At 36.8% G+C, this 13913-nt stretch overlaps 1 protein-coding gene across 1 annotated transcript; it reads left to right on the forward strand.

Moving 5' to 3' along the window:
- Positions 1-8257: 8257 nt before the first annotated feature.
- On the forward strand, positions 8258-10356 carry TTR (transthyretin; the record flags this gene model as incomplete). The annotated part of the gene is made up of 4 exons (XM_083357713.1): positions 8258-8326; positions 9098-9237; positions 9654-9789; positions 10249-10356. 4 exons carry the CDS (start codon positions 8258-8260, stop codon positions 10354-10356), a joined length of 453 nt encoding a protein of 150 aa, XP_083213839.1.
- Between the last annotated feature and the right edge of the window lie 3557 nt (positions 10357-13913).

Consider the following 13913-nt stretch of genomic DNA (forward strand, 5'->3'; position numbering starts at 1 on the left):
TGCCAACTATAAGACATATGGACTTCAACTCCCAGAATTCCCCAGCCACCAACACTGCTCAAAGGTGGCCTGCTGTCCTCTATTGCTGATATTGAAGTATTATTCAACAGCCAATCTGGCTGGCTTTTAAAATTGGAGTGGTGGGAAAATACCATCTCATGAGAAATAGGGAATCTTACACTAACCCTTGCAAAATGTCTTGAGACTTCAAACTTAAAAAGTAGCTGCACAAAGAGATCAAATCTGTCAGTTGAAATATTAAACTATTTGATTCATTTAATAATTAAAAATAATATTAAATGTTAAAGGACTGCACAATTTGCCCACAATTCTCCTTCTTGAGATGCTTCATCTCTTAGTAGTAAGGAGTGCTTATCGAGAAATGTGATTGAACCCAAGTGTTGAGCTTGAGCAAAAAAAACAGTGTCTGCTTCACTTCTATTTTTTGAAAGGCATTGGTGGGAAGGATGAAGAGTGATGGAAAAGTATGTCTGCCTTCTACAACTAAAACCAACATACATCTGTTTATGTTAAAACATCAGAACAAATATCTGGTTTGGTCATATCTGATCCCAACATGTCTGATCCTATATCTGCAGCTTTATATTATTCTTTTTTGTGTATGTGCGATCAATGCATCAGTACAAAAGGAATTTCTGATCATTTATGATTTCTAATAGTCAAATGATTGCTTGTGCTTGTTTGTAGCTTGTTTTTAATTCTCAGAAGACAAGGGATACATATACCAGCTCTTGTAAATATCAAATGCTCATACAAAGCATTTTGGTGCAAGAAGCAAACAAACAAAAATAAATCTGTCATCTGGGCTTCCATTTGTAAATCTGTTGCTAAGCACCAACCAAACAAGATTAACAGATCGTAAATTGAATTAAATTGGCAGTCAATACAGTTGGGTAATTGCAAATTTCACTTGTTATTAACAGTTCCTTTTCTTTCACATAAATGAAATACTTTTGCCCTGGCATAGGGTTACCAGTCATCCTCCTGTCCTTCATCAGATAGACATAGCCTTAAAATCAAATATTCAGCTTTTTGAACGTCTTGGGTATTTTTAAAAAATGAAATATTTATGTACTGTGACCTTGTAAATTTTCTGCTTCTTTCTTTCCTTCATCCACCAAGAGATTTGATAGCCTAGATTTATGTTATTGAATATATTTCTTCATTCCAGCAATCATCTCAAATGCAGCTCAAATCTATGATTGCCAAACTCTGTAGATTATATGACTCATTATATGTTTCTATAGTGAAATTTGAAAAACCTATCATTGTTGATTCTACCTTATGGCTAGCATATATTCTTGAAAATAAGGATTGCTGAAAAAATATTGCAGTTGAAAAACTATGCATATGCAATTTTATATACATGTAAGCCCAAGCATATATTATTTGCAGCTTTTAGTTGTAGTTTTGTTGAAGATGCCAGAAAAGTTAACTGTTAGCATATCCTCTACATATTTCCCCACAGTTGTCCTCAGGGGTTTTTTTCTCATAGAACGCTCAGAACGGAGTTCCGGCACCTTTTTTGGATAGAATCTTGTAGGGTAGGCAAGGCGGGTTGTATGACATGTGTGAGTTCCGGCACCTTTTTCTTTTACAAAAAAAGCACTGGTTGTCCTTATTTCCAGTTGTCCATGTTCTCCTTTGTCTTTTCAGCTATCTGGTAACAATACCCTAGGATAGCTTAGGTTTTCTGCTGTCAGCCTGACATTTCTATTTTTTGCCCGCAGACCAATTGCATAAAATAATGATTACAATACTTATTTACTTATTTTGACAGAGAAAGTTACTGCCTGCTGAAAGTTTGGAATAGCAGAGTTATCCAGTGGCTTTTTCAGCTATGCAAGTGTGCAGAATAAAATAACATTCATCATTGGTTTCTATCAGAGACTTCTGCATAGCTGTTGTATGTCTGGTGAGGAGAACTGTTTTGGTTGACCTCTGTCCTTGGAGGGGCAGAGCTAAAAATTACACTATGCAGGGAGCAACTATGACCATACAATTGAAACCCTACTTCTTTTTAATTGGACTTTTTATTTACAGAATAACAGAGTTGGAAGGGACTTTGTAGGTCTTCTAATCCAACCCCTGCTCAAGCAGAGGACCCTATACCATTTCAGACAAATTGTTGTCCATCCAGTGGTGGGATTCAGCCAGTTTGCACCAGTTCGATAGAACTGGCAGCTAATTTTTTGTTGCCCAGGCCTAGAATGAACTTCCGGAAGCGACATCCATACAGATAATCGGTTGTTCACATATTTGAATCCCACCACCGTTTCCACCCCTCCTCACATGTACCACTGAACTACATGCAAGACAGAACCAAAGTAGCCTCTTGAGATATTGCACTGCCTCTGTGGCAACTCCTTGTAGAATCCAAGACATCACTTCAAAACTATGAACTTTTCTCCTTGGGAAACTTCAGACCTTTTCCTTTCTGGCTCCTGCAGATTAAAACAAATAAAAATGCCAGCTTTTCACCTCTAGCAATAGCTGTAATCCTTTTTTAATATGTGCTGAGCTGCCTTGATTGCATAAGAATGCAAGAACCCTGGTACCAAAAAATTCAAGAAATTGTTTTCAGAGAGAAGTAAAAACAGTTGAATAGAAAAAGTAAGGATTTGAAATTATTTAAAGCCACCTTGCAAATGAAGCATCATCAGGCATCCAAAAATACAAAGGGAAAGACATATACAGATACTACCAACATACTGAATACTTACTATGTGGGCCAACTTTCATTAATAGCTAATTGTCAACAAGGTATTTATCAAAAGGTAACTGAGTATGTGGCTAACCATAAACCAGGGTCATGACAATAGCAAACTGTTAGTCATGGATTCAATGTTTATGTGTGCAGATTAAAAAGATCTGGAGATTTAGAAACAAAACCCTGGAAAGCAAAGATTCATTTGATCTCTCCCTACGTGAAAAAGAAAAGCATGTGTTTTCACCAGGACTTTTTTTCTCATAGAATGGTGTTCCGGCACCTATTTTGTTTTTGTTTTTTTGGGGGGGGGGGAAGCTCCCTCTATTGGCTTTAGGAGTAGGCAATCTTGGCTCTTTTTTATGACTCGTGGACTTCAACTCCCAGAAATCCTGAACCAGCCATGCTGAGGGGAAAGAGAGAGGTTTCCAAGCTGAGCCATGCTTGCTCAGGAATTCTGGGAGTTGAAGTCCTTGAGTCATAAAAGAGCCAAGGTTGCCTACCCTGCACTAGAAGAGGACATTAAAATTATTTACAAGGTTACTTCTTTAGGAACTAAACTTTTAGAATCTAAAATAGCTAATTCAAAAAAGCCAACAGGAAAGAACCTCACATTTTTCATCTGCTTCTATCTTTTGGAAGGTAAAATTAGATAACACAATAATCTATTTCCTACGTTAACATCTGTGCAATGAAATCAATAAAGGTAACAGGAAAGAAATGAGAAACATTTTTCTCAATGTAATATGTCTAATTTAGCTGATGCTAGAAAAAAATAGTATCTTTTGTACACTTTTGAAAACTATTTTGAATCTATAACCATCTATTACAACTAAACCACTTTAAATTAAACAATTCTTAAGAATGAAATATTCTTAATTTGGACTTTACTTTTACTTTTCACTAACCAGATTTTTTGAAATAGGGTAGCCAATGTTATTGTCAAAGTTCTCCAGCATGGCAAACAATTATTCAGGCAGATACAATTTCTGCTATTCTACTTCATTCCTGACTAATAGATCATAAAAATGCCTTCATCAATAAATTTCTCTGCACAAGTTTTCCTTGAATTCCAAAACCCAAAACTGGTGTCATTATTAAGATTACAATCCTGTTGATTCTTTAAACACTGTTTGCTCTTTGATGGAAGTAAAATACTAATGGGGGCATTTGTGTACAAATGTGTACTTCATTATTTGAAGTACTTTTATTTATTCTATGTCTGCTTTGTATGTGAGTGCATATATATTTGCACTTCTTATGAATGTCACTGAAAATATTTTGTTGTTGTTAGCTGCGAAGTCGTGTCCAACTAATCCAACCCTATGGACAATGTTCCTCCAGGCCTTCCTGTCCTCTACCATCTTCTGGAGTCCATTTAAGCTCACGCCTACTGCTTCAGTAACTCCATCCAGCCACCTCATTCTCTGTCGTCCCGTTCTTCTATTGCCCTCAATCTTTCCCAGCATTAGGCTCTTCTCTAGTGAGTCCTTCCTTCTCATTAGGTGGCCAAAGTATTTGAGTTTTAGCTTCAGGATCTGGCCTTCTAAAGAGCAGTCAGGATTGATCTCCTCTAGGACTGACCGGTTTGATCGCCTTGCAGTCCAAGGGACTCGCAGGAGTCTTCTCCAGCACCATAGTTCAAAGGCCTCAATTCTTTGGCGCTCAGCCTTTTTTATGGTCCAGCTTTCACTGAAAATATACATTAAGGTTAAAACATAGTATATCTAGGCATACAACTGCAACTATTGAGGGCTGTCTACTAGGAGAATTCTGGTACAGGCTAATCAAAGAATTTATCCATATTTGTAGAAGTTATTTAAGATATATCAATGTTGCATTATTTATATAGGGCTTGAAGCAACATTAAGATAAACTGAAAGAAGAAAAAAATTGCAAATCAAGCAAACATTTCCATAAGGTCATTTGTACCTGTGTCAACACACCAAGAAATGCCAAAGAATAATCCACAGGTTAAGATGTTTATGATCTTAACAAGCAGAAAAGTAAGCGAAGTACAAGTCTGTAGCACCAAAGTTCCAATTCACCTTCCATTTCAGCAAAGCATGAAAATGAAGAGTAATTTGGCACAGCATAATTGTATGAATGGAAAATCAAACTAGATTTTGCAATTAATCATCTCAGAATGTAATGCAACACTTATGCATACTTCCAGGAAAAGTGCCTTTTTGAACTCAGGGGTCTATCTGACAGAAAACCTGATAAGAGCTATAGGTCTAGTAGTGAGTATAGGTCTAATGATATTTAAATGTGGGAGGGAGTAATCATAATGTTGTAGTAAAGCAGGGTTATCAAACTCGCAGGCCGGCAGTTCGACACCCCTGCAGCAAAGTGTTCCACAGTTGTAGCACAGTTCAGTGCTAAAAAGGACTTTCTGAAAGGATCACATGCCTTCCTTCTTGGCAAAAATAGGATTGCAGCTTTTTTAGTTTGCCTACTAAGGATTTTGTTGTAGCATTTCACTGTATCCCACCTTACTCATTAACTACTAGAATATAGCCCCATTGAAATTCTTAAACAATTTAGATTTAAATTATAACCCACTTCTGAAAGAAACATGAGGCTCTCAAGAGGAGAGTTAACATAAATTCAACTGACAATGCAAATTGATTTACATTTCAATGTCTTTTGTCTACTTAGACTGAACTAGTGGTTTTAATATTTACTAAAGTAAGTGAATATTCACTCTAAAAAAGTTAATGGGACCACGGAAGAACAAATAAAGACAATATTATACCTTAGGAAAAAAATAGTGAAACTTTTCTACCGGTGAGCATTAAATTTAAACCATTGTATTTCATTGTTTAGATTTGTACACAGAATATAATCTATACATTTTAGAAACGTAGTGCACACCTCTATTCCTGAGGTGAATGTATCTTGCAACTTAAATGCCAGAGGTCTCTGCCTTTGTGCTTTCTGAGGTTGGTTGTTTTCTTGCAGACATTTCATTACCTAAACTACGCAACAAAATCAGTGCACTGATAATGTTATATATGCAAGAAAACAACCAAGCTCAGAAAACACCAAGGAACTCTCATTTCAGCCTTGGGCTACATATATACTCCTTTATTGTTCTTTAAATGCCTGTTCTGTCTATTGAACCACAGAGTTACAAGAAAACAGTTGCTCTGATAGAGTAAGTCCCACTGGAAACATGAGAATAACATCAGACTAAATTTGCTGAATTTGCTGTTATCATGAATTTAAATATAAATTATTAACTTGTATTAACATTAGCATTTTAAATATCTGCTAAGAATTTCCTCATGATGAGTTCAGTGGAGATTACTTCTAGATAGTGGATTCAGATTTGTGAATCCACTCTATGAAATAAAGTAATAAGAACATGTTTATCTACAACTAAAATGCTACGTAGAATCCAAAAAGAGTACCTCTGTTCTAAAGAAATTTACTTACAGTATAATTTCATGCATGTCTATTCAGAGGCCTCTTTCCATTCACACTGATTTGAATTTGTGAATCTAGATGGAAAATATTAATTAAAGCAATAAATTACATGAAATTAATGGTTAATGGGAGAACAAAGTAACCAGTGTGAGGGTGTGAAATAAATGCCTAGTAAAGGGGAAATAGCATTTATATCAACATGGGTTTTAAGGATGAATTATTAATTTCAGGAGCAATAATGATTTCCAGAGAGGTCCCTTTATTAGAAATTTGTATTTTAACTACCAGCGTGTGATTTTTAAGTGCTTTGGAATTCAGATAATCTGTTTGGTGTTTGAATATTTGCAATTTAATCTGTTTCCATGAATACCACTGCCTTTCCCCAAGGAGAATGCCAGGCTTTCCTCATTAATGCTTTGTCCTCATTTGGCTTCCCAAAATGCCAGTCTTGAAAGTGCTCTCTCAGCAGTGCACAATCAGGCCAGGGCCCTTCTTTGTGTCTTTAAAACAAGGGCCTCTCAGAGGGGACCCCATCCACTGAAAACTGGCAGGAGTCATTCCCACTACTTTAAGGGAACCGAAATATAAGCCCTTAGAAATAGCCTGCAAAGTCCCCATGGAAAGTTTGTAACTAAACATTTGCTTATCTCTTTCCTACTGGGAGATAAAATGCAGAGTATTCAGAAGGTAGAGGAAGTGCAATACATATGTGATGATGATGATGATGGTGGTGGTGGTGGTGGTAGTGGTGGTGGTGGTGGTGGTGGAGGAGGAGGAGGAGGAGGAGGAGCAGGAGGAGGAGAAGACTGAAAAATGAATGTATATGTTCAATTCATAAGACAACAACTAGCATAAGTGCTATCTTGTACCTAGTCCAGACATGTCAAACACAAGGCCCGGGGGCCGGATCCGGCCCGTGAAGTGGTTTCATGCGGCCCGCGAAGCCATCCTGGAAACAGTGAGGGAACGGCCCCCTCTGCCTTGGCCCTGGCCCAGAGACCCTCCTCCTGCCAGAGACCCTCAGATCTGTCCCACTCCTGCCCAGGCCCTCCCATAGGCACCTTTGATGCAAACGATGTAGAGCTGGCCACGCCCACCCAGTAGGCCATCCATGCTCTAGCCACGCCCACCCAGTAGGCCACACCCACCCAGGCCATACCCACCTGGCCCCTTGAGGGCAACCGCAATGCTTATCCGGCCCTCAATGAAATTGAGTTTGACACCCCTGACCTAGTCCATAGCAACCTTTCTCAACCAGATAGCCTCCAAATGTGTTGGAAGTGCAATTCCCAATAGCCTACAAGCTAGGTATATTGGGAGCAGTAATCCCAATGTATCTGGACGATATCAAGTGATTTATCCACATAATCAGTTCCCAGATCCTTACTATCATTTATTAGCATCTATACAGCAATCTATTGTTAAAAACTAATGGGGCAAGGAAACTAATTTCTAATTTAGAAGAGATGTCAATTGGACACTGGGGAGTGGAATGAACATTCTCCATGCTTTCACAGACAGTGGTATATGCACACAAATATCAGCCGCTTTGAGAAGTATCATCTCCTGCAATATAAGCTACTTCTCTACATCAAATCTGAATAGTGTAACACAAAGCAGCACAGGAGCACTTTAACTTCAAAGTCTGAAGTGGATACAACCCAAACAAATCACAGAATTTTTTAGTTGAATGAATGTCACAGAGATGCCCACAGGCTCACATTGCATGATGGGCTTGCTGGAGTCAGTAAAATCTAAGCAGACATCTGTTGCTTAACCCATGTTTTTTATGCTTATGCTAACAGACTTATCCCAATAGACAAGGTTCATGTTTGTGTAGGTTACTGATTCTCTTATTCCTCGCACCTGTGTAGTCCTTCCTTCCACCTATCTACTGTAATTCTACAGCTTTCAGCCAGAGGCCACTGGATAGGAGCTTTGCACAGCGGGATGCTTGTTAAGTAAATAATCAGAATCAGCAGGTTTCAAGTCATACAGGCACCTGATAAGTAGCCTGTTTTGTTTGAGGGTAAAGTATAAAAACCTAAATCCCACTAACCTGTAGCTGCTGGTAAAGTCTCCCAGTTTGCATTCACAATGGCTCCCTCTTCTCTGCTTTTCTTTTGCTTGGCTACAATGGTGTATCTCATTGAAGCTGCACCAGTGGTAAGTATTATTTAAGCAACGCTTTTGTTTGCAAATATTATGAAACAACTGCTACAGGAAAATCCATGGCATGAGTTCTATCTTTTGATCATTGCATTTTTATCCAAAGTATTTTAGGCATAAATTTCTTTCAAATAGTTGAAATAGAGGTTAAAAAAACAATCTAATGTATAAAATATTGTTTTTTTCTTTTATACGTTTTATATATTTTTAGAATATATATTTTAGTAACATTTTTAGTTTAATTAAAAGGATTTAAGAAGTTGGCACAGAGATGTCTTTCATATTGAATCAAATTCCACAGATAAATTTGTGAAATGTTTGCATTTCTACGGTAGCAATAAAATGAAATTGGATTGACTTGTAAGTATAAGAAACTGGGAAGTCTGACTATCAGTTATTTGCTTCTATAATTGTAGAATGAATGAATCAATGAATATTCAGAAATCAATGCCTGTGGCAGAACTAACATGGGGGGGCAATGTTTCAGTTCAGAGGAGGTATGAAAAAAACTTTTGTCAGGATTTTGTATATCTGTGTGCTTGCATATGTTCTAAATATCAGTTTATAAGCAATATCTCAAAGTTGCATTTGAGTTCTAACGCTAATTTAAATGTCACTTATTGTTAGCTCAAACTAAGGCTTTCCCAATAATACCATCACTACCAAAAGAAGTCCTTTGAAAATGCATGAGTAAAGCAAAACCTATGGTTCACAAAACAGGCTGTATCCTACCAAAATTCTAACAGAAACCTCTTTTGCTGTATCGAGGAATCCCATAGTTCTGCTGATTCAAAGTGTCCTCTGATGGTGAAAGTCCTTGATGCAGTCCGGGGAATCCCAGCTGCCAGCCTCCCAGTAAAAGTATTCAAAAAGGGTGAAGATGGAGCCTGGAAGGAGTTTTCCAGTGGGTAAGACCACATGAAAAGTGCCTGCTAAAATCCATCGATCATGCTCTATTTTCTTTTCAAATGGAATGTATGAACAGCACAAAACTTTTAGCCACAAGCTTTCATTAGCCACAAGGTTGTCATTTTTGAAGGATTGTAGATCTGGTGTTTCCTCAGAACAGTGCTATTTTAGCATGATGATGGCACTATCTCCTCCCAAATCTTGATTCAGTGAGGAAGTGGGTGCAAATAATGCTTCTTATTTATGTGAATTATCACCTTTACTACATTGATTTTGATGGGAGTCCCATTCTTTTCAATGTGGCTTTTTTTTTACCATGACTAACTCTGAATCCATCCCATGGCCAGAATAAAACAATATGGTATTTCTTTTGAGTAAAGCTATTGACTGTGTCACTCTCATATATTAATTTAAGGAAAACAAATGAATTTGGAGAAATCCATGAGCTTACAACTGATGAGTTGTTTATAGAAGGCTTGTACAAGGTGGAATTTGACACTAGCTTGTACTGGAGAACACTTGGCATTTCCCCATTTCATGAATATGTTGATGTGAGTATTTGAAAATATTAAAATATATGATAAACCACTGGCAAAAAATTGTTTTTCCTCTAATGTTTAATTCCTAAAAATTATGATGCAGTTTGATCCAATAATTCCTGCTCTTATATAAACATATATTTGGGGAGGAAAAATATAAATTGAAGTGTTTGGTAAGTATAAACTTTAAGACCACTTATGTTTATTCAAAAATACCAAAGATTCATAATATTCATTAAAATGTGTGTGCTTTCATACATGCATATGTGTCTCAATCTCCATATCCAGCTGGATTTAAATGTGTGGTACGTTTAATCATTTCAGTAAAAAAAATAAAAAATAAATTTGCGGAATGAAAGAAAGCAATCGGTTTTCTTTAATGCCAATCTTTCTACTTTAGCACTGCTCACTTTCAGATCATTGTGTTAACTAAAACACTCCCAGACTGCTTTTCTTTTTTTCTTTTAACAGGTGGTTTTTACTGCTAATGATTCCGGTCATCGTCATTACACTATCGCTGCTCTTCTTAGTCCTTTCTCTTATTCAACCACAGCTGTCGTCAGTGACCCAAAGGAATAAGACCGTGCATAATTCATTCAAAATTCTATTACAGTTTTGTAGCAATATTTTAAAGGAGGTAGTTAATTTACACTGCAAATGGCTTGTTTCCTGCAATAGCACGTAACTGCTACTGCTTAGCTTTTTTTTTATGCATCAATAAATGTTCTCTAAATACTTGCATATGTGCAACAAACACAATACAGTTCTGTTTAAAGAAACATGAAATATTTTTTCCTATGTTGTATTCAATAGCAGGCTCTAAGACAGGGGTCCCCAAGCCCTGGTCTGGTCCGCAGCATGCCAGCAACTGGACAGCACAAACAAGCTAAGCCCCATCCGTGGGCTGCAGGCAGCACACAAAACCATGCCCCCTCTGGTCCGTGGAGAAATCTTTCTCCATAGAATGGATCCCTGGTGCCCAAAAAGTTGGGGGCCTCTGCTCTAAGACATTCAGTAAGCACCAATTTGTGAACAATTGTGATGGCTTCATTAATATCTTTTAGAATTTGTTCTGTTCTCATCCAAGTAGTAAGTGTATCTGGAGGAAGCAGAGCCTCTGGCACAGTGTAATATTTATCCGGAAAAAGGAGGAGAAATATCTTTAGGCACAGCACAGCAGCATTTTCCAACTTGGTGACCTTCCAATGTGGCTGACTATTTTTAATCAATCTTGTAGCCAGCACAGCCAAGGCATTCATTACTACTTAAATGAGTGCCTTGGCTGTGCTGGCTTCAAGACTGATTAAAAACAAGACCATAAGTGATTTGAGATTGGTCATGTACTTTCAAGAGAGAAATTGTTTGCTTGGTAAAAGGAAGATGAGGGAGGCACAACGTAAGAGGGAGGGAACAGACAAAAAAAACCAGAAAGTATCTGATGTGATATTATGCAAAGGACTGCACAAAGCATGGGAAGTTGAAAAGCTATGGAATGGAAACAGAAAATGGCAAAAAAGTGCATATGAAAGTCAGTGTATTTGAACTAGTGATCCTGAATGGAAGACCTGTGGGTCTGTGATTAAAGACTTAGGCTCACCTTTCCACCTTCAAGCCAAATTCTGGGATGTATTTCTTGGCATTTAACTTCATCAGTTGACTTTCCCACGAAATAGGTTTTATTGAAACACTGACTTCAGAAGAAGGATTTCATGTTCTGAGGTTTAAACCTAATCTCTACTTTGCATTTTGTGCCAGTTCCCTTTCTGTGATACCACAGTATATGTGGGTAGGCCTCACAGGATTCCTTTTGTTAATTTTCATCTCTTTGGCAGCAGATTTTCTCAAGATTCCTATCCCAAGAACCCCAAAGATTAGCGGTAAACAAAATCATAATCTGTAGCACACTGTATTTTAGAAAAACAATGGATTTAAAATGTATAAATATTTTAATGAGCAAACTAATAAGTGGTAGCATAATTCTGTACAGTACTCAGAACTTGTTAATACATTTAATGTGCTTCTTTCACCTGAAAAAATAAGATCGGATTAAGTACAATTCCCCTTATATGTATACTGTTCTTCTCATTTACATATAAATATCACACAATGTTTCACTCAGTTGAAGAACCAGACCTAAAATCCAAGACAAAAAAATGACACTACAGATGTGACAGATGCTCATTTCAGCCTAAAATACAGTGTCAGGAGAACTAAAGAAAAATCTAAAATAATCAAGGTTTTCATAAAAGCAACTTCTCCAAGCTGAATTTCAGCAACAAAATCTTGTACTTGGCATAGCAGCACCAATTGTTCAGTGACCTTTTAAAGTTATGACGGTGTTAAATAATGAATCTTAAGACCAATATTCAAAGTTGCAACTGTTGCAGCTCCCCAAAGTCCCCTGACTGTAATTTCTGCTTGGCAATTGGCATGTATTTATGATGGTCACAGTGTCCCACTTTACCACCACTTGCAACCTTCCCTGTCAGCTTCTGACAAACAATGGGGAAGCCAGCAAGAAGTCACTGTTTTAGTGACTGAGTGATTTACATAATGACCATAGCTAGAATTCCCAAACTGCTGTCATGTGATTTTTCACTTCATGATAACACTGCTTAGCAACGGAGTTGCCTGTTGCAATTGCAATCAGTAAGTGAGGACTATCTATAAAGGAGTGATTTGCTATTGCCTTCTTTTCTGATTGGAGCTTTCCCTCCTAAGTATTAACCAGGACTTGTTCTATTTAACCAGTAAGATTAGACTAGATCAGCAATACACAATGACTTACACAATGACTTACTAGGCCTTCATAATTTACATGATTTTTAGTGCACCCTGCTTGAAACCAGAGAACAAGACCCATCTGCAATCATTCTACATTAGAGGTCACAAAGAAAGTAAATGACTCCCAGCTCCAAGTACAAACTAATTTAAGCTATCATGGCATATAAAGATCTATTACAGAATGGTATAATTGAGCAGAAAATATATACATTATAATTATTTTTTTTCCTGACAAGTTAAAAGTATAATTTTAAAGTGTATGCAAACATGCATACCCCATGTTTTTGTAAAGCTTATGTATCAAGTTGGCAATATTTAAGACAAGCCATTCCATTCAAACCATGTGATCATACATAATTGAATTAGGATTTATAAATACCATGTTTAGCTTTGAAAAAGTCCACTAACTGGGAATTGAGAAAAAGTGTACAGAACACGATATCTACATTTAAAGATTAAGGATTTTTTTTTTACATGCTTGATTCACGTAATTTGGTCAAAATTCTGTATTTATCCGCCATTTTGTCAATCATGTCAATCATCATCCAATCCAATAAAAACTAGAACGAGACATACCTCAGTTTTGTATACTGGGCACAAAAAACAAGAACAAAACAACGTTGTAAAATAGTGGGCAAGTTCACCCCATGTAGAAGTCATAAAAGAAGCTTAGCTTGTTGCAGAAAATGCACTGTTTACAAAAGAATGGAAAACTTTTAATATGGATGGTAATTGGTTTAAGATAAATTTCAACACATTTCTCCTCAGGCTGACTCCAATCCAATGACTTTCAATGAGAAAAAACTTGACCAATGACAATTACTCTGAACATTCACTTGTTACTCATATGAAGACTTTACCCCATCACTTTCATTAAAATTCATTCATCTTCTAATTTATTGGTTTATTGATTTTGGATGGAATGGTGTTTATTACAAAGATCCACAAAAGAGCAATATGAAAATAGACTGAAATATAAATCTGACATTAACACTATTGGCACGTTAAGAACCATAATGAAATGCAACATCATTGATGGGTTTCCATGCATGGAATATGCATAAATAATACTCTTTCAAACATATTCAGGGAACTGCCCTGGTAATAGGTAGAATAAAGATTGAAAGATTATTTATCATAGATTTGGTGGCAAAATCACAGGCATAGATGTTACATGGAAGGGCTGTAGCTCAAAATAAGCATAAAAGTTTATTATAACAGCCAATATTTATAAATCAGCCTACATTTCATGCCTTAATTATAAAAATACTAAACACAAATACTTCCAAAACATGCAGAATGCTGCCATGGTCAAAAGCCTAATATTTTTAACAGATATTTACATGATATGG

This window comes from Vipera ursinii (assembly GCF_947247035.1).
Source record: "Vipera ursinii genome assembly, chromosome: 3".
Lineage (NCBI taxonomy): Eukaryota > Metazoa > Chordata > Lepidosauria > Squamata > Viperidae > Vipera > Vipera ursinii.